The 23,290-nt window shown below is 50.0% G+C and overlaps 9 protein-coding genes across 9 annotated transcripts in view; 6 read left to right on the forward strand and 3 right to left on the reverse strand.

The window, feature by feature from the left end:
- Positions 1–296: 296 nt before the first annotated feature.
- On the forward strand, positions 297–1,739 carry PFICI_11632 (uncharacterized protein; the record flags this gene model as incomplete). Its single annotated transcript, XM_007840213.1, has 4 exons — positions 297–579; positions 642–765; positions 821–1,154; positions 1,326–1,739. 4 exons carry the CDS (start codon positions 297–299, stop codon positions 1,737–1,739), a joined length of 1,155 nt encoding a protein of 384 aa, XP_007838404.1.
- Positions 1,740–2,395: 656 nt separating this feature from the next.
- PFICI_11633 (uncharacterized protein) lies at positions 2,396–4,742 on the forward strand (the record flags this gene model as incomplete). The annotated part of the gene is made up of 5 exons (XM_007840214.1): positions 2,396–2,909; positions 3,083–3,146; positions 3,207–4,187; positions 4,315–4,348; positions 4,455–4,742. The coding sequence occupies 5 exons, from the start codon at positions 2,396–2,398 to the stop codon at positions 4,740–4,742; spliced, it is 1,881 nt and encodes a 626-aa protein (XP_007838405.1).
- A 442-nt stretch (positions 4,743–5,184) lies between these two features.
- Positions 5,185–6,176, reverse strand: PFICI_11634 (uncharacterized protein; the record flags this gene model as incomplete). The annotated part of the gene is made up of 3 exons (XM_007840215.1): positions 5,185–5,410; positions 5,460–5,779; positions 6,165–6,176. The coding sequence occupies 3 exons, from the start codon at positions 6,174–6,176 to the stop codon at positions 5,185–5,187; spliced, it is 558 nt and encodes a 185-aa protein (XP_007838406.1).
- Positions 6,177–6,355: 179 nt separating this feature from the next.
- Positions 6,356–7,914, forward strand: PFICI_11635 (uncharacterized protein; the record flags this gene model as incomplete). The annotated part of the gene is made up of 3 exons (XM_007840216.1): positions 6,356–6,882; positions 6,943–7,711; positions 7,765–7,914. 3 exons carry the CDS (start codon positions 6,356–6,358, stop codon positions 7,912–7,914), a joined length of 1,446 nt encoding a protein of 481 aa, XP_007838407.1.
- A 1,543-nt stretch (positions 7,915–9,457) lies between these two features.
- Positions 9,458–9,935, reverse strand: PFICI_11636 (uncharacterized protein; the record flags this gene model as incomplete). Its single annotated transcript, XM_007840217.1, has 2 exons — positions 9,458–9,607; positions 9,663–9,935. The coding sequence occupies 2 exons, from the start codon at positions 9,933–9,935 to the stop codon at positions 9,458–9,460; spliced, it is 423 nt and encodes a 140-aa protein (XP_007838408.1).
- A 912-nt stretch (positions 9,936–10,847) lies between these two features.
- On the forward strand, positions 10,848–11,677 carry PFICI_11637 (uncharacterized protein; the record flags this gene model as incomplete). The annotated part of the gene is made up of 2 exons (XM_007840218.1): positions 10,848–10,864; positions 10,933–11,677. The coding sequence occupies 2 exons, from the start codon at positions 10,848–10,850 to the stop codon at positions 11,675–11,677; spliced, it is 762 nt and encodes a 253-aa protein (XP_007838409.1).
- A 1,090-nt stretch (positions 11,678–12,767) lies between these two features.
- Positions 12,768–13,586, forward strand: PFICI_11638 (ADP-ribosylation factor-like protein 2; the record flags this gene model as incomplete). The annotated part of the gene is made up of 5 exons (XM_007840219.1): positions 12,768–12,826; positions 12,884–12,994; positions 13,054–13,070; positions 13,140–13,285; positions 13,374–13,586. The coding sequence occupies 5 exons, from the start codon at positions 12,768–12,770 to the stop codon at positions 13,584–13,586; spliced, it is 546 nt and encodes a 181-aa protein (XP_007838410.1).
- Positions 13,587–14,996: 1,410 nt separating this feature from the next.
- On the forward strand, positions 14,997–19,995 carry PFICI_11639 (uncharacterized protein; the record flags this gene model as incomplete). The annotated part of the gene is made up of 3 exons (XM_007840220.1): positions 14,997–15,135; positions 15,448–19,547; positions 19,624–19,995. 3 exons carry the CDS (start codon positions 14,997–14,999, stop codon positions 19,993–19,995), a joined length of 4,611 nt encoding a protein of 1,536 aa, XP_007838411.1.
- Positions 19,996–21,130: 1,135 nt separating this feature from the next.
- PFICI_11640 (uncharacterized protein) overlaps positions 21,131–23,290 on the reverse strand; it is a gene marked incomplete at both ends in the record, with an annotated part of 3,940 nt that continues 1,780 nt past the window's right edge. Inside the window, 2 exons of the mRNA XM_007840221.1 lie at positions 21,131–22,267; positions 22,327–23,282. Coding sequence (XP_007838412.1) covers positions 21,131–22,267; positions 22,327–23,282 — 2,093 coding nt within the window. The remainder of the gene's footprint in view (positions 22,268–22,326; positions 23,283–23,290) is intronic.

A 23,290-nucleotide genomic window follows, 5' to 3' on the forward strand; every position in this document is an offset into this window, starting at 1 on the left:
CAATGAGTTGTATGGCGCCATGACCCTCAGGGTCTCTGGGCCCAGGATCCGTTATGCAACAACATGGATTGCGGGAGAGTGTTCCGTCGCAACGTTCAAATCCATCCCTGCCCTCCCATGTAGGTGAGTGGACCTAGATAGACATCCTTGTGGTGTTGTCGCCTCGGTAAACAGAAAGATAATATAGACACCAAGGGCTGACGGGATTTACTGGCTTGCATCCATTCGAAAAGACGTAAAAAATAGGTTCAAGACCACTCACAACTCTGAACTCCAACCAAGTCCAGTATTTCGTCATGTCTACCACCCTTGAACTGTTGGCGGAACTGCAACAAGCAGCGCAAAGAGAAGCCAATGGCGACAAATATGCACACCTCGAGCTACTCAAGGGCGTGCAGAGACTGCAAAATATCGTCACCACACCGGCGGAGAAGATGATGAGGATGCGATTCCAAGCTTACCAGAACGTGTGCGTGCGCGTGGCTCAAGAAAAGGGCATCTTGCAGACGCTGGCAGCAAAACGCAAGAGCACTGCCCGAGAGCTGAGTGATGCCACGGGGGCCAAAGAGCTGCTTATAGGTACAGAAAAAAGAAGCCAACTCTTGAGTGGGTTTAAAATAACTAATTCAATGTGTCTCTAGTGAGGATAATGAGACTCATCACCATCATCGGGATTGCCGACGAGGTTGGGCCCAGCACATACCAGGCCAACGCGACGACAGACTTTAGTGTCAAGAAGGGCATTCTTGGCGACGTCAAGTATTAGTATGTGACTTGATAAATCAAATGGCGAGATGAATTTCTAATCAACATTCACTAGCACGGATATCGTTTTGAAGCTCTGCAGCAACATGGGACCAATCGCCAAGGCTCACGACTTTGATGAAATAGATGTACACACCTTTACATTTGGCAAATCAATGTTTGAGTTTACGGCAGAGAACCCCGAGTACGGCAAGGCTTTCGACGACTTCATGACAGCTCGCCGCGAGGCTACTTGGGACAGGTGGTTTGACATTTTCCCAGTCAGGGAAAAGGTCAAGTCTACCGACATTGGCGATGTCTTCCTGGTTGATGTGGCCGGCGGCCAAGGATATTGGTCGCAGCAGTTTCGCCAAGAGTTCAAAGATTACCCCGGTCGCATCGTTGTCCAGGTTAGTAAATTGGATCATCTCTTCCTCTATTGGCATGTCTTTTGAGTAGGATTCAAGGACAGCTCTTTTTTTGTTTTCCCCGGGTTCTCTGCTCTAAAAGCAGTGCCATATTACTCTAGATTTAGTTCCGATGCGAATTGAAGAGAGCAATTACTGACACCCCTCGAATAGGATCAGCCACATGTCATCACCAAGCTTGACGGTATTGAGACGATGGCTTACGATTTCTTTACGCCACAGCCATTGGTTGGCGCAAAAATCTACTACTTCAAGCAGATCCTCCACAATTGGGATGACGAGAAGAGCAGAAGCATCTTGAAGAATACGGCTGCCGCTATGAACAAGGACTCGATTCTGCTCATCAACGATTACGTCCTGCCAGAATCCAACGTCGGCATTCGCGCAGTCTACATGGATATCGCAATGCTTGTCATGCTTTCGGGGATAGAAAGAACCGAGTCACAGTGGACACAATTGGTGGAGTCAGCAGGTCTGGTTATTACAAAGATTTGGTACACGGATGAAAAGAAGAATGAAGGGTCGGAAGCCGTTATTGAGATCCGCCTCCCGGAGCATCTGCAATAAAGAGAAAAGAGAAGAAAAAAAAGAGGATCTGGACGTCGGATCAAGCTTTGATAACAATCTGACCAGCTCCCGAATGCAGTATAATGAATCCATTATAATACAACACACCCGATGCACCCCGATGTCAAGAAATGACTGAATCATCCATTTCAAACACTCGGGCCCATTTGTCATGGTAGGCGAAATGCTTTCTTCGGATGGAGCCGAAAGCACATGTTCTCAACATAGTGTCAAGAAAAGCTTGGCGGCCCGGGACCTGCCCGTTTAGGTAGTTTCTTATGCATCAGATATTATTGATAGACACCTGTGAGAACTGCATCGGTCATCCAGATTTCCAATTTGAAAATTACGCATTTAGCTGAATACTTTTATTGGTGGTTGTTTCGCGAATGCAACGCATTTAAGGTTCTCATCCCGGACAATCTCACAAACATGAGATCGTTCGCCTAATGAAAATGGAACGTGGCCGACACCCGAAGCTTGATCAATGCCAAGCTGAGGAATATAATCCAAACCTGGGCCGCTCAAGTTCGTACCAATTGTGGTAAGTCTTCTCAGGGTCGCGAGAGTTCGTACTGCGATTCATCTCAGGCTACTCGACCTGGGCAAGGAATTTGGAGTCTTACTGCTCGCTGTCGCTCAATTGGATAGCGAGTATGCTGTCAATCAGCAGTCTTTTCCTCGGTGCATTGCTAGCTGGCGTTGCAAGCTCAGCAGCAAAGCATCCCCGTGCGACGATAGACTCGGGAGAAGTCATTGGTTCGGTCACGAAGCTGCCTTCGAATAAGACATCATACAACTTCTACGGAATACCGTATGGTGCGAAGCCAGAACGCTTTCGCCCGCCCGAGCAACCCAAGCCATGGACGTCGGCTCGAAATGCCACGACGAAACAGAACATCGCTTGCTACCAAAACTACATTTACAACGATGCGACGTACGACAATTTGATGACGCTCGTTGTGGGACCAAATACTGCACCCCCGGAAGAGCGAGAAGACTGCCTAACTCTCGATGTCTACGCTCCTCCATTTGTCTCTAATGGGACGAAAAAGGCGGTTCTATTTTGGATTTATGGCGGCAGCTATCGTACTGGAGCAAACACCAACCCCAACTACGATGGTTCGAGCTTTGCAGGGGATCAAGACGTTATTCTAGTGTCTCCAAATTGTAAGTTTAGTGGGTGGTGTTTTCCATCTAGCGGGTAACGCGGGGGATACCCGGCCCACTGGCGGGGTACTCGTTAGCGCTTCCAGCTTATATACCAGCCCGCGGAACCTTGTCCCATCTTCCCTACGCTTCTCTAATCTCTCGGAGTATCAAGAAATTAACATGTTTATCAGATCGATTGAACGTTCATGGTTTTCCTGCCAATCCTCAGCTCGAGGATCCAGACCAAAACCTGGGGTAAGATTACAGGCGCTGCTGACCCAGTGTGGAAGAATCTATAGTAACGTGACTCTCCAGACTGCTTGACTTGCGCCTCGCCCTCGAATGGACTCGGAACAATGTTGCATCCTTTGGCGGCGATCCCGAAAAGATTACACTCATCGGTCAAAGCGCTGGTGCTGCCATCGTCGATATGATGGTTTCAGCACCTCCGGATCCGTTAAACTTCCGCGCGGCCATCATGGAGTCTGGCCAGGCAAGCTACAATGGTGGAGCTGCCATTCCCGGATGGGCATACAGAACTCTTGCCGAGGCCGTTGGCTGTAATGGAACTGCCACTCAAAAGTACGACTGTATGACGACGGCTTCGGCGAAACGTTTGAAGACCGTATCCGAGAACCGCTCAATCTGGTTTGGTCCTCCCATCCAGGACGGCGCGACTTGGGCCAAGGCACCACGCCAGAATAGGCTTCACTCGACAAACGAGAGCTCAATCATGGCACGTGTCCCGATACTCATTGGTAGCAACGCTGAAGAGGGTGCCATCTACACCACGGGTGTCAAGAGCGCCGTGTCTTTTCTACAAGAGCATTACGGCTTCAGCAAGGCCAAGGCAAAGGCTCTCTTGGAGTATTACCCGATTGTGCCAGGCAGCCGTATTCAAACACAACAAGATCAGGCCACTGCAGTCATGACTGAATCTTCTTTTGGCTGCCCCGCAGGCTTTGTGTACAATGACTCCATGTCTGTCGGTATTCCTTCCTGGCGGTACTACTTCAACGCCAGCTTTGCCAACTCGGAGCTCGTCCCAGGTGCATACCACGCCTCGGAAATACCACTGGCCTTTGGCACATACCAGCGTGAAAATGCGACGGACTTCCAGGCCAGCCTGTCAAAAGATATGCAGCAAGCATGGAGTAGGTTTGCAAAGAACCCCTCTGCAGGTCCGGGGTGGCGCCAAGATGCCGTTGCGGTATTTGGAGGGAACGCAAGTCCCGGAGAGACGGACGAAAACCGTCCAACAATGACCTTGGCGACAACAAGCTGGATGGACCAGAGGTGTGTTCTTTACAAACCGAGCACGTAGCTTGCAAATCTGTATATAACAATTTGAATCCATATATTAAAGGCTGCTTTCCGTTAATGTCAAGTCCGTTGATTTCAAGTGAAAATGCCTAGTACTCAGTAACACCACCTTGACGACCTGGTACCTCCAGAATGTAAGCACCATCAAAGTACCTGGAACTTTTGTGCCTCCACGGTGGCAGACATCAGGATAACGCGGAGGTCATCGCGGCTCTTGACGGTATTCTTGAGCATTATTAGGAGGATATCAGTCTGCATGCTCGGTTCGTGTACCTCGTCGATGATAATGCACGAATACCCGCTGAAGCTCTGATCATTCTGCGTCTCGATAAGCAACAGCCCATCCGTAACAAATCTCAGCCTCGTATGCTTGGACAGAATGAGCCCTTCCTTTCCCGCAAGCCAGCTTCGAAGAAGTTCAACGGGCAACCCAAGCACCCCCAGATACAAGCCCGCCTTGAGGCAGCCCACAAAACAGTGGCCGACACAACAGCCGTCACTTCCTCACTGGCTGGCGTGACGCTGTAAAGTCATCGGCACGGAGGGAACTCCAGCAAATTTTGCACGCATACTGGCGGAAGCCAAGCATATACCGACGTGCATCGAGTTAATAATGTGGGCTCTCTGTTTATCACCAAAGGTATCAGACATGCTTTTCACATTGAACATGTGGATATTATATGACATTTTAATGTTTTATTTGCAATCCGTAACCGCAGTCCCATCTCTGAACTAAAGATTGCCAATAACTTGTCGTGCCAGACACTTGGCTTCCGCCAAATCGACATTGCTTGGCTTTCGCCACAATGGCAATACTCGGCTTCCGCCGTATTGGAATCGCTTGGCTTACATTGAAATGAAAAAGCTTGACTTCCGCCAACTCGCCAGTTTCCCCTAGTGTCTTCTCGAGTCCATCGAATATTCTTAAATATGCACTTGGCATATGTTCGTGAATGTGTTCACCGTCCCATTAAGCCTTGTTGGAGGACGGAATGTCCTTCCTTTTTGCTCGAAAAATATGAATGCCATGATTGCCACGAATTTTGGCTCCGGTTTGAGCCAACCGAATTCGCTTACTGAGACGATCGATGATTTCTTGACCTAAAGGGATGATCTGAGGTGCTCGAGGGAAGTGTGACTCTCCGAGGTTGCACTCCTCCTTTTCGAGTATCGGATCCCAAGGTGTCTTTGGGTGTCTTCAATATGTCAGCATACTCAAATCGATCGTGTGTTGTCGGGACCTACGAGGCATCGAAGAGTCTGCGACGACAGAGGTAGATGCACAGATCTTTGTTCCAATCATCAATTGCATTGGCCCAGGCTCTGTCGGCAAGAATGTAGGCCCTGGAAATCTTGCGATCATCGGGCTGGCTGTCGGCAGTGTGAAAGTCGATGTAGGTAGCAGGTACCCATCTACCCTTTGCATCGACAAAGTCGTGGATAATTGAATCTAGAATCTTGTCAAGGCGTGCTCTCACCAATGCAGATTGGCCGGCTCTGTGCTCAGGTGGCCCATCGTACTGTGAGATTTGAGCGTCGTGCTTTATCAACGTATCCTTTCCGGCCTATATAGTCTATTAATTTAACTGGGCGCAATATAATAATATTTTAAAATAAAAATCTTTCTATTTCTTTTTCTCTTTTTTGATTTTTTCTCTTTTTTTGTTTTTAATTTCTTTTCTTTTAATTTTTTCTTTTTTAATTTCTTTTCTTTTAATTTTTTCTCTTTTAATTTTTTCTCTTTCATTTCTCTTTTTTATTTCTTTTGTTTATTTCTTTCTTTTTTATTCCTTTTTTATTTATTTCTTTTTTATTCCTTTTTTATTTATTTCTTTCTCTTTTTTATTTATTTCTTTCTCTTTTTTCTTTCTTTTTTTTCTTTCTCTTTTTTAAACTTTTTTTTCGCAATTGTCTTTTAGTCTCTGTTTATGTGACCTATATTTTACTTACTCCCAGCGACATCCTTCGTTGGGCTTAATTTGTTGGCATGGTATTCCCTTGGGACACGGCAGGTTGGCGAAAGCCATGAAAACCACGCAACCCTCGACAAGCTGTGTGCCAGCCCCGACGTTGTGACAACGGCTGTGAGGATTATTGCCCAGATACACAGTGGCAAGAAGCTTGGCGACATTCTGGTCTTTATGCCTGGAGAACAAGACATCATCCGTACTTGTGGCATGCTGGCGGCCGAGGTACCCAGCATGGAGACTCTTCCACTGTACGGATCTCTCCCAAAACAATTGCAGGATCGCATCTACCATAAGTCCAGCAATGGCAAATGCATCGTCAGCACGAATATCGCTGAAACTTCGTTGACTATACCAAATCTGGTTTTTGTCATCGACTCGGGCCTGGCAAAGGAAATGCTTTGGAATCCGCGTGTACGCATGAATCAACTTCTGCGTGTGCCTATCTCCCGCTTTTCTGCTGATCAGCGCAAGGGTAGGGCAGGTCGTATCTCTGACGGAGTATGTATCCGCTTGTACACGCAGAGTGCATTTCAGACAGAGTTCCGGCAGTCTACCATGCCCGCGATACGAAGCTCTAGAATGGAGTCTGAGGTATTGGCTCTGCTTTGCGCCGGCCATCGAAACCTGCTTGGTCTGGACTTTTTAGATTCTCCGGACCCTGAAAATATTGCCAGCGCCATCCGAGAGCTGCTAGACTTGTGAGTACTACTGATATGGGATAATACTATGAGCTTTGTACTGATACTGGAGTTATACAGGCGCCTCATTACCGGCAGTGATCAGGTCAATGAGACCGGTCAAGTCATGCTCCCACGCCTTTCGCCCACGGTAGATGGGCGGCTCGCCGTGCAATTTCCTATTGCACCAGTGATGTTCAGAGTTTTGGAGTCAGCCGCAAGGCTTGAGTGTCTGGAAGAGATGTGCGCAATAGTCGCTGCATCTAGCCAACAGAACCCCATTTGGGTGCGCCCTACGGAGTTCGCCGATGCCGCTGACCTGCACGGCCCTGCCCTGTTCGCTCATCCATTGTCGGACCACATCACGAGCCTCAACGCTGTGCAGGCGTATGCCAAGGCATTCATGGAAAAGAAGGTGGACCTCAACGAATGGTGCCTTGAGAACTTCCTTTCGCGAGCCGCCCTCGACAGTGTTTGCACGCTTCGCAACCGGCTCATCAAACTTGCCGAGAAGAGATGGCCTGGCTGCATCCCGACAGTCGCAGACGACATTAGTGCTGATGAGTACCATGTTCGCATCAGGAAGGCCTTGGCCATTGGTCTCTGTACACAATCGGCCGTGAAAAAGATCAAAACAGATCTGCACATGACGGTCAACTACAACAAGGGCGGCATCATATCTGCAGAGAGCAGCGTCCTTTACCATGGATACGACTTGTCCAGCATGCCAATCAACAGGGCAAGCAATGGTTTTCCGGCCTACCAATGGATTGTCTACGACGAATTCGTCAGTGTGGCCGGAAAGCCGACGTTTAGTAACGTGACGGTTATTGAACCTGAGTGGGTCTGTGTAAGTTCAACCATCCTCTATTCCATTACAGCATGATGCTCATATTATATCAGAATGAAGAGTTCATGTCTCGGGACCGCGCTACCAAGAAGTATAATGGTCAACTCAAGCAGCCCAAGATCCAAGCCAATCTTGCAGCGGCTCGACAGTCAATGGCCGACACAGCAGCAGCCACAGCATCAATGACGCAAGTCACGATATAGTATGCTCGATAGGTCCCATGCCCTTTGTAGTCGTGTGCATTTTGCAATGATCAACACAAGTTCTGACATGGACGCGGAAACTCGGGCAGATGTTGCGATTGTCGCTGGCGAAAGCCATGCCGTACCAACACAGATCTTTTCAAGCATGGACGCGAAGGAAGTCCAAGATTTGCTGTGGTGCTTTGGGCGAAAGCCTTGATTGACGTAAGTCACGACAATTCCCTGTAGAGGAAAGTCAAAGGTGGATATGTCTCTCTGTGTTGTTTACGAGAAAGATCACTGTCGCAGGCGCAAGCCTTGCATCTTGTTTTATGGCGAAAGCCATGAAATTCTTGTACGGGCGCAAGCTCTGCATCTTCATTATTGATTTTAGAATTCCTTCGATTAAGGTTTTGAGCTACCGAGAGCGTTATGCCTCTTCACCCGAAAGGGTAGACAAATACCAAACATCGTTTCTTGAGTGTTCGTCTTGCGACTTGAATGATTATTAAGTGTTCATAAGTAGACCGAGACCTATATGCCAGCTCGCGGGTGTCAAAGAGTGCTGAACGATGCTGGCTGGTACGGTTGACCATCGTGAGCTTCGTCTCCCCTTACGAGGAAAGACTTGAAAAGCTTGCTATGGTTCCCACAGGCCAATTAACTTGGGTCACTGTCATGTATCGTGAAGATCATGCAAATTCTTCAGATACAGTCCACCAAACCTGGAGCAGACGATGATCGCAGAAACTCGATTAACATTTATCTATCAAACCATTTCTGAAGCGCTTGTATTGATAATTACGGAGTACTTTAGATACGTTGCATGGCTTGCGCCCGTACAAAAGTCGCATGGCTTTCGCCATAGACGAGATACATGGCTTGCGTCCATAAGCTTTCTGGGCCCATGCCTCTTTTTCTTGCCTCTGATACGAAGTCAAGAGACTGCGCATGGCCCAACGTCTGACTCCTTGTAATCCCTTCTCCATTCTTTGCAAGGCTTGCGCCATCAGCAGTGCCTCTCTTTCTCTTTAATTTGCTGCGGCGGGTGCAGAACCGTTTACGAATAGAGATTCGTCGTCGTCAATGGGCAGCGCAGGGGGGGAGTCTGTGCACGCCAGATCTGCCGAGGATCTCTCCCTTATCGACATTTTTCCCTAGATAATTTTTGTCGGCCTGAACTTGACGGAAAATGTCGGGCATCTGCTTGTGGATTTGCGGTGCTCGAAGGAAGTGCTTGTCGCTGTAATCTCGCTCCTCTCTCTCTCTCGAGTCGGATCCCAGTTGTGTTGGTGGCTTGGAGATGTCAGCATATGCGTCACAGTGTATTGTGTGCTAATGTGACTTACGTGGAGTCAAAAAGTTTGCGACGGCACAGGTAAACACAGAGGCTGTGGTTCCAGTCGTCACACGCGTCGGCCAAAGCTGAGTCGGCCAATACGTACGCTGCCCATCGTTTTTGGTCCGATGGCTTATTCACACCACCGTTGCGGAAGTCGATGTGGCTGACGGGAACCCACCTTCTACTCCTATCTATGAAGTCGTGGACGACGGAGAGTTGCAGCTAGTCAAGGCGAGCCCTCATGTAGGCAGCCTCTCCAGCCTTGCGATCTCGAGGGACAACGTAGTCCGAGGGCTTTCCCAGGAAATTGAAGAGACCATTCTCCCGGTCATCCTGGAATATTGTGCGAGCCTTCTTCGGATCGGGCAAGTCCTGTCCATGTTAGCTCAAATAAATTATGACACGGAAATGCAATTCGATGGTTTACCTTGATGAAGCGGCCGACTTGAATCCTGTTGGAATCCAGCTTAGGGCCGTGGAACTTGATGGGAGGCAGCGATTCGGCGCTCGTCCATCCCCGGAAAACCAATCCATCAGCCAAACGCCTGAGTTCTGCATCCGTGAGGCGACGAGGATTCTCCCTGAAATGCTTTGACCACTTGGTGAAGTAGTCACGGATTTTCTCCTTCATAGCTCGGCTGCACTCATCGAAGCAGGTGATGGGGTTAGCCGTCAGCTCACAGTCCTGCGTTCGTCGCATCGGTGCCGAAATTTTGGCACATGTATCGCAACGAAGGGAGAATGGCGAGGTTGAGTGATGATGTTGCGCAGTAAAGGTTGAAAAATGTTTTGACCTTGTGGGGATTTATTTGCAGGCTACAGGAATCGAGAAATTAGCATTTATTGACCGTTCTCGTAGCTGAATAGAACAAGAGAGGGTTTAAAAAAACCATGTCAGCCAACAGGGTGTGGTGTGAAGACCTACTCCACTCCAAGACGTTTCTGCGGCAGGTGTGAGCGTTGATGGTGATGATGGGTGGAAGTCGTACAGACAGGAAGAATTGCTCAGGTACCAGATTAAAAAGTTTCATGGTCCTGATTGCTATCTGGGAGGGGGGAGGGGGGAAAGAGTGCGTGGAGGATGATGGGCGTGTACAGTTGCGCGTTCGCGTTTTGATCAAGGCTGTCCGATGAAGGCCGTGGATGAAGGACAGCTATCGAAAGCTGAAATAGCTTCAAACGCGAGGGGGGAAATAAAGATGCTTTGTAGCTCTGGCAAGTGGGGCAGGGACAGAGGACGCAAGTCAAAGTAGAATAGGAGCCTGTAACAATCTGAAAAGTTTTACCAAGTCCCCAGAATATCAATCTCGTAAAACAATCCGCTGTTTCCTCTGTCAATTATTGATTATGACTATTGTTCGTTTCCATTGACAATGATCGACTTGGGGATAATACATTTGCCTTTCACCGCGTGGTTAAAAACGAAGCATTTTGACCTCTGGGAGTTTGTTCCACTTGAAGATTTCACAAATCCGTCTTATACCCAAGTGTGATATCTGTATCCTTCCACATATCAAGCCTTGAGAAGCTCAAAAAAACTTGTCCCATCTCAAACACTGCTTTCAACACAACGATTACTCTTGGTCAAGCGTATCCACCTCGCGCATTCATCATGCCGGAGCCTCTGGAGTAAGTCAACCGTTTATACTTGCCAGCTTTGAATCTAATCCGAGCGTGCAACTAATGCTGCATTTTAGTGAGAGCTCCTTTTCTCGAGCCATCGTCTCTCCCGATGACTTGAGCGAAGAGGATATCAGAGCCGCTCGAGGCTTATGGGATCAAGCGATCGTAATGATTCCCAGGTCAATACGACCGTCTTCAGCGAAGCTCGATGAAGACGAATTCAATTCTTTCCTTAATTTTGTCTTCGCAGCTTGGAACATCGTGGATAAGCCAAAGAACGCCACACAGAAGCGAAAGACTGCTCACATGACGTCTTTGCCAGTGGGAAAATGGTTCTATGATGTTCCTCGCAGCAAGCAAGACCAGAAGCAGGGAGAGACTGCTGAGAAGAAACCAGTCCCAGCTTGGAAACAAAAGGGTGGTGACGCACACTGCCGCCCCGAGATCATCAGTGGCACCATTGTGTTCAAGATCATTGATTCCCACTCGACAATGCACAACTTTGAAGATGTGCGCTGGAGCTATCGTGGAGGCCTCACCACAGAGCTCAAGATCAGAATTTGTGCCCACTTCGACACAAATGAGATCTCCCACGTTAGGGAACATAATCTCAGAGCCGCGAGAAGCTTGACGCAGGCATACATTCGTCGAACATACATCCTCGACCAAAGCTCTGTCGAGGAGATGAATCCTGTCCCAGTTTTTATACCAATGAATCTACGCCTGCCACTGTGGAAGATCATATCCCGAGAGGCCAAAAACGGCAGGCGTCTGGCAAAGAAGGAGCTGGCCAAGATGAAGAAGTCGTACAAGTTCTAATTGTGCGATCGACATTGGGTGGCCACATATTCGCAGTGGGACGCAAACAATACTACAATGAAAAATAAAGCAAAAGCAAAAAGGAGTTGAAAGAAAGAAAAGGGGTGATAATAATAAGACCAAAAGAAAGAAAAAAAATAGAAAATAAAAATAACAGAAAGAAGAGAAAATAAAAGTGAAAGAAAATAAAGCTAAAAATGAAGGAAAAAAGTAAAAGGGCAAAAGAGAAAAAAGAGAGAGAGAAAAAGGAGAAAGAGAGAGAGAAAAAAGAACAAGAAAAGAAAGATAATTCATAATGCTCTTCATGTAAACATAATCTCTCCCTCGAAATTTAACATCTTACGGCTTTAGCTATGGCTAGTATTCATTGCTGGCGTTGGGTGCGCTCTCCCGGAACCTAGGGAATGGTGTTCTAGGGACGATTGACAAGATCTGGCATGGTAATCTTTTTTCTAATGCCAAACTTGCGGCTCCTGTCTTGACCATGTCATGGACGCCAGTAGATTCAGCGGAGCATCAAAGTTATCTTCGAAAGCGAGGGAATTTCGGCTAGATGAATGAAATACCAACAGATACGCCCTGGTTATCTCTCCAATGCGATGGTACTTTGCTGCATACGACATTTGTTCACTGCTCTATCGCGTATTGTAGGATGTCAAGGTGACCACCAGCCCAGACAAGTAACAATTTCATACCGATAGGACAAATATGATAAGTCGCTTGTTTGAATTTGTTACGCATATCATTTGCGGCAGTAGTACTACATTGCAGCAATATTGCGAATATAAACATGACATATTGCTCTGGCAGAAATGAAATAAAAGGATTATAAATAATACTATGCACTAGGAAGGGGGTTGAATAAATCGTGCTCCTTCAGTGTATGCATCACGTGAACAAGGCAACGACGATCGTCTATTAGGCGGCACCAAATGAAGAGAAGGGTCTCGAGCGATTGGTGGGTGGGGACCGCAGGTTGTTCCTCACTCTCAACATCTTCCTCCTAGCGACATGACCTGAAAAGGAGCCACAAGAGCAACACACAGCTAGCGCCCTTGACGACTCCAAGAAGGACGGGGAAGCCGTAAAGATGCTATCGATCCTCCGGAAAGCCAGGCTCAAGGATAAGGAGATGAGGATCTTGATGCTGTAAGCGAGCCTTTGACGACATGGCGCCGTCAAGAACTTGACACTAACCTGCCACAGTGGACTTGACAACGCGGGGAAGACGACAATTGTCAAGAAGATTATGAATGAAGATGTCAATACTGTCAGTCCGACATTAGGATTCATCATCAAGACAATCGACTATGACGGGTACGTGCTTGGGCGGCGGCGAGAAAATGTCATGTGCGCCTCGACTAATGTGATGACAGGTACAAGTTAAACATTTGTGAGTTGCCAAGAAAACAACATGCCACCACTGTGGCTCGGCTTTGCTGAATGCCTCAATTGTGGATAGGGGACGTTGGTGGGCAGAAGACGCTGCGATCCTACTGGAGGAACTACTTTGAGAAAACGGATGCCCTGATATGGGTCGTGGATGCAACAGATCGTCTGAGGATTGACGACTGCAAGGAAGAACTACACGGGCTTTTGCAAGAAGAGGTACGTTGAATCCACGATTTTAAAGCAGGCTGTGCTGTGCTGTGCTGTGCTGTGCTGCACGAGGGCAATCCAACTAACCTGTAGCCAGCGACTGTCGGGCGCGAGTCTCTTGGTGTTTGCGAACAAGACCGATGTCCAAGGGTGCATGACCGAGGACGAGATTCTACAAGGTCTTCAGTTGAAGGACATTCGGACTCACCGTTGGCAGATTTTGCAGTGTAGCGCCATGACAGGGAGGAACCTCAAGGAGGGGCTCGCGTGGGTGGTTGAAGATGCGAAAGCAAGGCTGTTTCTCTATTGAGACGCACTGAAGCATTGACAAATTATCGTGATTCGGTATATGATCACCGTCGCGGCTTAAACACGACCAGCGATCGACATTCGGTCGGTGTTTGTGGGGGAGTTGGGCTACCGTATGGGGTCTTGTTTGCTGCCTAGGCGGAGCTTTGCGCCTCGGACGCTTCACCGGACCTACATGTATATGAAGGGCGGTAGGTGAGAAAAAGGGGTACGTACATTGAGTTGTTCGAATAGGACAAGATGAGTGGACAGTTATGTCTCTATGGGCAGGACAATTGAGCCATACGTACAACGAAGCAGGGTATTGAAATGTCCCTGATTCGGCAACTTGGTGTAGTCAATACTCTATGACGTTCTGCTCTGCTCTCACCCAAGCGCATTCGCCGTCGGACAAATTCTAGGTACGTGCCTACATTATCTTGCAGATGCAGGGGCTTCCCTCTCTCACATCAGCCGACTGGGGTACGATGTAAAGTGAAACAATATCTTCTGCCGTCGCATTCAAGTCACCAAACAGGACACGATGGGGCTGAAAAGAATACATTGCGTTCTTGTTTCGAGATAGAACAATGTGTCACTCGAGGGATAGAGAATCATGTAAAATCTGTTTTCAACAATGGCCGCATTATATACTCTAGAAGGAGACTTGCACTCGGCTGGCTGGCTGTCAGGCTGTTGTCAGGCCTTCAATGTTGACTTGTCAGAAGAGCTGTGGGCTCGCTCTAGCCTGGAGAAGCATCGCGGCTCAAATTAGTCTACCCGGTTGCCTTGTTTGCTTGTTTACTTTTAGCAAGAACAAACTCGTGATGGCTGGAGGGAAAAGAAAACAAGACGAAAAAAAAATGCCGCGTTCCTGTTGATTTTTCTTTTTGTTCCAAAAAAGCTTATCCAAGGATCATCGGATGTTGTAAACATTGACACTGTCATTGGAACCAATTGGGCGCATCATGGGACGGGGGTCTATCGTTTTGAGCCCCAGAATTTTGGGTGAGGATTCAGGGATGCAGTACTACTTCCTGCGTAGAGGCAGCAGATAGGCGGACAGAGGCGCAATGGTAGAACCCACTTTGGCGGCTCCAGCTCCCCTCTCCAGCCCAAAGCTCGCCAAGTTGCTTGGTAACCGAGAGCGCCCGCTTTCAAAACAAAAGCCGCCGTGCCGTATTTGCCTGTGCAAGCTCGCATTTGATCAGCTTAGGTTTGCGCCGAACGCCCGACTTTGCGATCTGCTTCTTTCATCAAGGTTTTCTACCACAGGAGCACCCAAAAAGGTGAAAACAAAACAATACACCGGCCAACCAGCTGCACGCGCGCTCCGTCGAAAAGAAAAGAGCAAGAAGAACCGCCCTCCGTGGTCCGGTCCATGTACACAACCATAAAATAGCTGCCCACCTATCTCAACACCCAGAGAGCAATGTCCGAGGACGTCTCCAAGTTTCTGGAGCAGGTTCGCGAGCTTGGGGATCGACGAGCCGAAGAGGACGAAGCCCGCTCGAGAGAGCTGGAAGAGAAGATATTAGCAGACAGAAAGGAACGGCAAGCCCGCCGTGCAGGTACGAACTGACTTACTATAATCTACTGTTATTTACTTGTTGTTTGTTTGTCTTGCTTGTTTGCTTTACATACATTTGCTTGCGCGCGCTTGACCCCTCCATCCTAAACACCATCATTGCTGCTGCAAACCTCAAAGCACGGCTGGATGATCAACAACAAAAGACTGGCTCGCGAATGCTTCGGTTGCTGCCATTGGCACTGCAAAAGCACTTGCGAGTCATTGCAGTCACTCTAAAATCGTGTCCTTGCTTGTCGCGACTTGCTGTGTACAAGTGCCAACGCGCAGCTGCTTACCTTGTTTCGTCGTACAGAACGCGCCAGGTCCATTTCCCCCCAGAAATCATCGCCAGTCAACACGCCACCACCGTCGGCCCAGCGCCCAACGACGCCTTTGCAGCGTCTCGACCTAGAAGCCTCACCCAGCTTCGAGCCTCCCAAAAGTCCCCAGACACCGAGTCACACAGACTCATCCGACGCCATGGCGACCCAGAACTTTTATTCCACGTCGGCGTCCAAGGAGAACGAGTCTCCCTTTGACGCTGAAAACAAGCGCGCCAGCAATCCTTTATCTCCATCGAGAAGTGCAACGGTCCGAGGGTTGAGTTGGCAGCGGCGACCAAACTCGCAAGCGTCAAACGGCACAAGAAGTCGGCCGCTGTCTATGGTTGCAGCCGAGAATGCGGCCCGCTCCTCGACCACCCCATCCGAACCTACATCAGCTACCGAGGCCGTCTCCCGAGACCAGATATCCCAGGCACTGTCGTCCAAAGACCCTTCTTGGTTCCGCCAGACTTCAGATAGGGGCGCCTCGTCTGCTGCTTACAGGAAGAACCAGGTCGAGGACGAAGACCGCACCGACACCTCTGCCATGAGCGGTCAACTGCACGGCTTGGCCCGAAGACCATCGACAGACCCCACAAAGGATGATTCCGACTCGAGACCCAACTCGGGTGCTCCACCTGGACTGCTTGGATCACCATTGTCCCTGTCAACTTCGCAACGACTGGATCCTCCGAAGACGGAAAATACCATGGAGACTGACAGTCCCCGTGAGACCCAAGCTCTAGCTTCCCCCTTGCTTGGTCGCACGTCTCCTGTTCGCTCCGATCGACCCAATTCCCCCACCAAGGGCTTAGGGGGCTTCGTACAAAGTGCCATGATGAAGCGATCTGACAGCGTGAACAAGCGATGGAGTCTCAAGTCACCCGAGGGCTTGCAGCGTAACGATACAATTGCCTCAAACCGCAACAGCTACATTGGACCTCGTGGCTCCATCAGTCTTGGTCGCGACCAGTCATTTGACGGAATACCGCGGCCAGGCTCCAGCTCCTCACGACCCGGTTCTAGTCAAGGGATCAAGGAGACTGCAGCAGAAGACCCGGCATCAACACAAGTCAACGAAGCTGCAAACTCTACAGAAGCTCCCCAGGAGCCCGAAGCTGTTGACGAGGAGAAAATGACGCCGCCAACCAGTCCCTCCAAGACCATGGATCCTCGGAGATGGAGTCCTACCAAGGCGAGTTGGCTCGAGTCTGCTTTGAACAAGCCCGAATCGCCAAAGCCCAAGGCAACGCCCGCTCCAGTAAACCAGCCCCCGTGGATGGCTGAAATAGCCAAGGCAAAGGCACAAAAGGCAGCAAACCCTAGCGGAGAGCTTTCGAGAGCGCCCACGGTATCCCATAAGCATCAAGTCAGCATTGGAGGTCTTGCGCGAGCTTCCGCCCCGGGTGTTGGCGCCCGGCCTTTGTCGATAGTAGGCGCAAGTGGCGCCGCGTCACCAATTACACCCCAATGGACTGGCTATGGAAGTTCGCGGAAGGGTTCCGTCGACACTTCCGCCACTGGTGATGCTCACGCTGAGGTTGTAAAGCCCACTGAGCGCGCCAGAGCGGCCACAACTGCAGCCAATACCAAACCCAAGCCCGAAGCACCACCCAAGACGGACTTCAGAGCCAGTCTGCAGTCCAGACCGCCGCCCAAACCCGACTCTGTTGGACCGGCTGACTTCAAGAACGTCTTCGGCAATCTCCGAAAGACGACAACCCAGAACTACGTTGCGCCCGATGAGCTGAAGGGAAATATTCTACGAGGCAAGGCTGGTCTCAACGTGACAGGTGGTCCGAAAAAGACAGAGCGGGTAGACGAGTTCAAGGAGGCAATCTTGTCCAAGAAGAAGGATTTCAGCAAGGCGCAGTCGGAGGGCCGCGGTGTCACTCGTAACTTGAGCTCGGCAAGCGAGCAACCCGTCCCTGAAGGTCTCGTGAAAAGTTTTGAGCTCGGTCGCTCGAAGTCGATCAAGCGTGACTCGGCCACGTTGACATCCACCCCTTTTGGAGTTGGTAGAAAGTCAATCAGCTCAACGGAGCGACCGAATTTTCATGAGAGACAAGCGTCTACGCAAGAGAACCCCATGCCTGACCGGCGTCCGAGCATCGGTATCCAGCGAGAATCAGCAAGCGCAATCCCAACTTCCAAACCTATCGGTACGGCTGCGCATTCTTCGACCCTGCCCAAGGAGACAGGTGCGCCTGGACGACTGCCAGGCAAGCTTGCAAATCGCTTCAATCCGGGTCTGGCAGGTTTGCTCGCTCGGGGTCCTCCATCAATGGCGACTGGAGCGTCCAACAACAGCAACTCTGCAGGAGATGGTTTAGCCAGCGGTGAACCGGCCTCGGGGCCAAAGCTTACACATATGACCAAGGGCCGGGCCAGAGGACCGAAGAGAAAGGCTCCCACATCTGTCGCCTCGACTACAGCGCCCACGAGTATAGGGGAATCGTCTATTGCGGCGGCGGAACCATCGGAAGCGGAAACAGTGACGCCAGCAGAACCAGAAACACCAGCTGATTCTATCAGTGCTGCTGCTCCGCCCCAGGCTGAATCCGTCCGTGCAGACTTGTCACAAAAGGATGCGCACCAGGGCCGGCCGAAACCTCAGCCACTTGACTTGGTTGATTCGAACAAACAAGGTCTCGAGACTACTTCTGTCGAGTCTACCAAGGCGCCCAGTCCCCTCAAAACCCGAGTCCGATCCAAAAGTCGAGTTTTTGAACAAGTAGCTGCACTGGCGGCTCAACGCGCTACTCCGTCGCCTACAAAGCAAGAGTCACCACTGGTGAGCTCGCAACCACCTTCTCCGAGGAAACTCGATATGAAACGAGTCTCGAGGTTCGGCGGTGATTTCAGCCCCGACAAGTCCCCTGAGCGCGAGTCCTATCGCAATGAGAAGACTCCCACGGAAAGCGCTGCGCCCAAGCCTCTTTCTATCAAGCCAGCAAGCCCCATAGAAAGCAAGCCCGAGGTGCGGTCGCCGCCCGTGGTTTCTGCAGGCAGGCCTCTACCTGAGCCAGAGAAAATCAGCCCGCAGCCTGCACTTGAGACTACTAAAGATCAACGTCTTCCAAGTCCACAGCTAGGAAGTGCATCCGGCGGCAGAGCTTTGCCCTCTCCTCCCCCAGTCAGTTCAACTTCGATCAAGACAAGTCCCTTCTTCGCTGCAGAGCAACCCATCAGCTCAAGACCTCTACCTACTCCCCGAGCGACATCTCCTCGACCTCTTCCTTCGCCAGTGCGATCTCCTACTAAGCAGGCCATTGAAGTTTCGTCAGTATTGACGGACTTCTTTGGCTCTAATCGGGCCAGAAGAGACTACCAAGTAGACTCGGCAGATGTCCTCATGCGGAGGCCAAACATTTCCGCGCCGAGGATTCAGACTTTGAGCGCACAGCTTTTCCACTTCTCAGCAGATGGCAAGAAAACACCCGTACCGGCGCATAACGACCGAGTCTTGTTTGAACAAGAGATGTACTTGTGTTCCCATACGTTCAAGAATGAAGCTGGCAAGAAGACTACAGAGGTTTACTTTTGGTCGGGAGATGAGGTTCCAGCTGCCGTGGTAGAAGATGCATCCATTTTCGTCGCTCGTGAGGCTAGGGCTCTCGGTGGGACGCTCGTCAGATTGCAGCAGAACAAGGAGACAACTGAATTCCTAGCAGCTCTCGGTGGCATTGTCATTACAAGGCGTGGTTCCAGTAACAAGTACGATTCGTTGGCACCTCATATGATGTGTGGACGACGATATCTGGGACAGCTTGTCTTTGACGAAGTTGACTTCAACTCTGCAGCACTCTGCTCTGGATTCCCTTACCTGATTACCAGCTCTGGTAAATGTTATCTGTGGAAGGGCAAGGGCAGCGGTGCCGACGAACTCAGTTGCGCGCGGCTTGTGGGCATGGACTATGCGCTCACGGGCGAACTTGAGGAGATCGAGGATGGCCAGGAGCCTGAAAGCTTCTGGACTATCTTTGGTGGAAACAAAAGACAGGGCTCTGCAGATCACTGGCGTCTGAAGCCCAATTACGACAAGTATTGCAGCAGGCTCTTCCGTTCTGAAGCCACGTCCAAGCAGCAGGTAAGTGATCGATCATCCATAACACACCCACCCACATTCCTTGCAATCACCCATGACTAACACCTTGTCAATACAGATTGTCGAAATTGCGCCCTTTTCTCAAAAGGATCTAGACCAAACAGGCATTTTCGTGCTAGACGCCTTTTTCGAGCTGTATATCATCGTTGGAGCGCGTGCGCAACCACAATACGCCTCGTTCCACAATGCGCTCGAGTTTGCCCAGGAATTTGCTATTCTTGCTGCTGGCATGGAGGACCGGCCCTTTGTGCCTGTCTCTACAGTCATCCTAGAAGGAATCCCCAGGGACTTGAAGAGCGTTTTCAGAAAGTGGCAGGATACCAGCAGTCCGACCATCATGAACCCCTCAGGCGGTGGCACTGGTCTGCGGAGAGGCAGGAGTTTGAGAATCATGCCTTTGAACACGGCACTACAGGCATTGAGGGAATAGGTTCCCACTCAAAGCCGGATTTCGAGTCAAAAGCACGGTTTGTGGTAAGTGGATGATGCATGGAAGCGCAAGCGTTTGTTTTCGGCATTCAAGGCAACAATCTTGTTGAGATGTATCATATTGCTTGGAGTTGGGCCGGCTAGACATGACATGTTGAAGAGGAGAGAGAGCGTGTAAAAAGACTTTCCCGGAACTATGACCTGGCATGGCAACGACATTATGGCTTGATAATGTGGCGCACGGAGAGAGAGAGCATGGCATAATATTGCATGTACATTTTATACCATTTTCATCTTCACCAACATAGCATGAGGCGTCAAGGACCATTCAATAAGCCCGGGCGTTGCTTGCTTGTAATTCATTTGCCTATTCTTCCCCCTCTTTCATTGAACACCATGCTCCTCAAGTTTTGCCAGAGAATCCTGATTGATAACTGAATTTTTTGAAAGTCGTCTCATGCAAAAGTCACATCCGAGGTCACGTTCCCTTGAGAGAGGAGGCCAATGTTGAAGGAAGGATGGATGGGTCTGACAATTTCTTTACTTCAATATCATGTGACATGCGAAGGCATCAAGTCACAATGCAACATGGAATGCACAATACTTCATTCATAAAACTGTATCAACTCGGCAATTTACTTGGCATTTCAACTCAAGGAAAAAAAAAAAAAAAGAATTAAGCGACTAAAATCTATGTACAGGAATAAGTATTTCAAGTGAGTACACCAGATAATTACCACATTAACATTGCTTCATACCCCTCCCAGTTTCCCCTGATATTAGGTATGTAGGAAAAGGCAATTGCTTTCTTTCTTTATGTCTGGTTCCCCACATGATTGTTAACAAATGAAAAAGTGTATGTATGCTCTGTGTTTCGCCAAATTTTTCCCCCTTTCATGGGTGTAGGATTTTCCGAGTAAACTCCAAGATGCGGTTTTTCCATTATGTGTCGTGAAATGAGTGTCTATGCCATTGCACATTGCTGTCGTAGCTGTGGTCATGATATGATTAGAGAATTTAAAAAGAAACAGATGGGGACAGTGACAAAGAAAAGAAAATGCACTTTGGGTCATGAGAGTGGCGTGAGATGAAGGACCTCCCCAAGAGTGATCCTTGCTCGCTGTCTATATAACCAATCACAAAAGCGCAGCCACAAGTGCCACAAGTCCAGCAAGCATGGCGCCGGCAGCCTTGGTGGCGCGTGGTGCCCGACCGGCAGCGACAGTGCTGACGGCAGCAGTAGCCTCGGCAGACTTGCTCGGGCTAACAGAAGTGTGCACAGTTGTGGGAGCCTGGGCGGCCGAGTTACTATAGGTCTCCTTAGGAGCCTCAGCAGAGTAGGTTTGTTGAGGAGCCTGCTGGGAGGCAGCAGCGTTGCTATAGGTCTCTTGGGGAGCCTGCTGGGAGGCAGCAGCGTTGCTGTAGGTCTCTTGGGGAGCTTGCTGAGAGGCAGCAGCATTGCTGTAGGTCTCTTGGGGAGCTTGCTGAGAGGCAGCAGCATTGCTGTATGTCTCCTTGGGAGCTTCGGCTGAGTATGTCTGTTGAGGAGCCTGCTGGGAAACAGCGGCGTTGCTATAAGTCTGCTTGGGGGCTTCCTGTGAGGCGTAAGCCACGCACTCCTCGTAGCAGGTGACCGGAACGGTTTGGGTCTCGGTGACCAGCCTAGTGGCCTGGACTGTCTGATAACCGGTCTGAGTGATGCAAACGGTAACACCCTGGCTGACAGTGGTGTACGTCGTCTCGGGGTAAACTTCGGTGGCGTAGACCTGAGTAGAGACTCTCTCCGTCACGGTGTACTGAGCGTAGGCAGTACCGGTAGGAGCAGCAGCACTCTCAACAGGCGCCGTAGCAGCATTAGTGTTCACTACTGTAACACCTTGAATGATCTGGGTCTGGGACACGGGGCTGACAGCCGAATACTCGCTTGACTGAGGAGCTTGGTATGTAGCCTGGTATTCGCTCGACTGGGCAACCTGGTATGGAGCCTGGTATTCACTGGACTGAGGAGCTTGGTATGTAGCCTGGTATTCACTGGACTGAGGAGCTTGGTATGTAGCCTGGTACTCGCTCGACTGGGCAACCTGGTATGGAGCCTGGTACTGACTGGTCTGAGGAGCTTGATATGTAGCCTGGTACTCGCTCGACTGGGCGACCTGGTATGGAGCCTGGTATTCACTGGACTGAGGAGCTTGGTATGTGGCCTGGTATTCACTGGACTGAGGAGCTTGGTATGTAGCCTGGTACTCGCTCGACTGGGCAACCTGGTACGGAGCCTGATATTCGCTAGACTTGGGGCCTGGTATGTAGCCTGGTACTCGCTCGACTGAGCAACCTGATATGGAGCCTGATATTCACTGGACTTGGCTTCGGCGCTGCTGGTTTCGTAGACATTGTACGTCGAAGCAGCCTTACTGTAAGTTCCAGTCTCCGCGCTGGCGTAGCTCGCAAATGTCGAGGTGGGGTATACTGACTGCTTGTACTCGGATGATTTTGGTGCCTGGTAGACCGATTGGTATTCGGAAGACTTTGGTGCTTGGTATGCTGACTGGTACTCGGAAGACTTTGGTGCTTGGTAGACCGATTGGTACTCGGAAGACTTTGGTGCCTGGTAGACCGATTGGTATTCGGAAGACTTTGGTGCTTGGTAGACCGATTGGTATTCGGAAGACTTTGGTGCTTGGTATGCTGACTGGTATTCGGAAGACTTTGGTGCCTGGTAGACCGATTGGTATTCGGAAGACTTTGGTGCTTGGTATGCTGACTGGTATTCGGAAGACTTTGGTGCTTGGTATGCTGACTGGTACTCGGACGTCTTCGGTGCCTGGTACGCTGACTGGTACTCCGATGTCTTGGACTCGACCTTGCTCTCGGAGGCGTAGCTAACCTTGGACTCCTTGGGGGCAGCGTAGCTTGACGCCTTGGCTTCAGACTTGGTTTCTGATGAGTGAGAGTAGACTGATTGCTCAGGGGCGGAGTAGCTTGAAGCCTTGGAGATCTCAGGAGCAGAATAGCTTGATGCCTTGGCTTCAGACTTCGTCTCCTTGGCCGGGTAACCCGACTGCTCAGCAGCAGAGTGGCTTTCTGTCTTGGACTCTACGGGAGCCGAATAGCTTGAAGCATGGGACTCTTGAGCATGGCTTTCTGTCTTGGATACTGCTGGAGCTGAGTAGCTCGAGGCGTGAGATTCTTGTGCATAGCCACTCTGAGCGGGGGCAGAGTAGCTCGAAGCGTGAGATTCTTCGGCGTGGCCAGTCTCAACAGGAGCAGAGTAGCTTGAAGCGTGGGATTCTTCGGCG

The sequence above is a fragment of the Pestalotiopsis fici genome (assembly GCF_000516985.1).
Source record: "Pestalotiopsis fici W106-1 unplaced genomic scaffold PFICI_Scf_9, whole genome shotgun sequence".
Lineage (NCBI taxonomy): Eukaryota > Fungi > Ascomycota > Sordariomycetes > Amphisphaeriales > Sporocadaceae > Pestalotiopsis > Pestalotiopsis fici.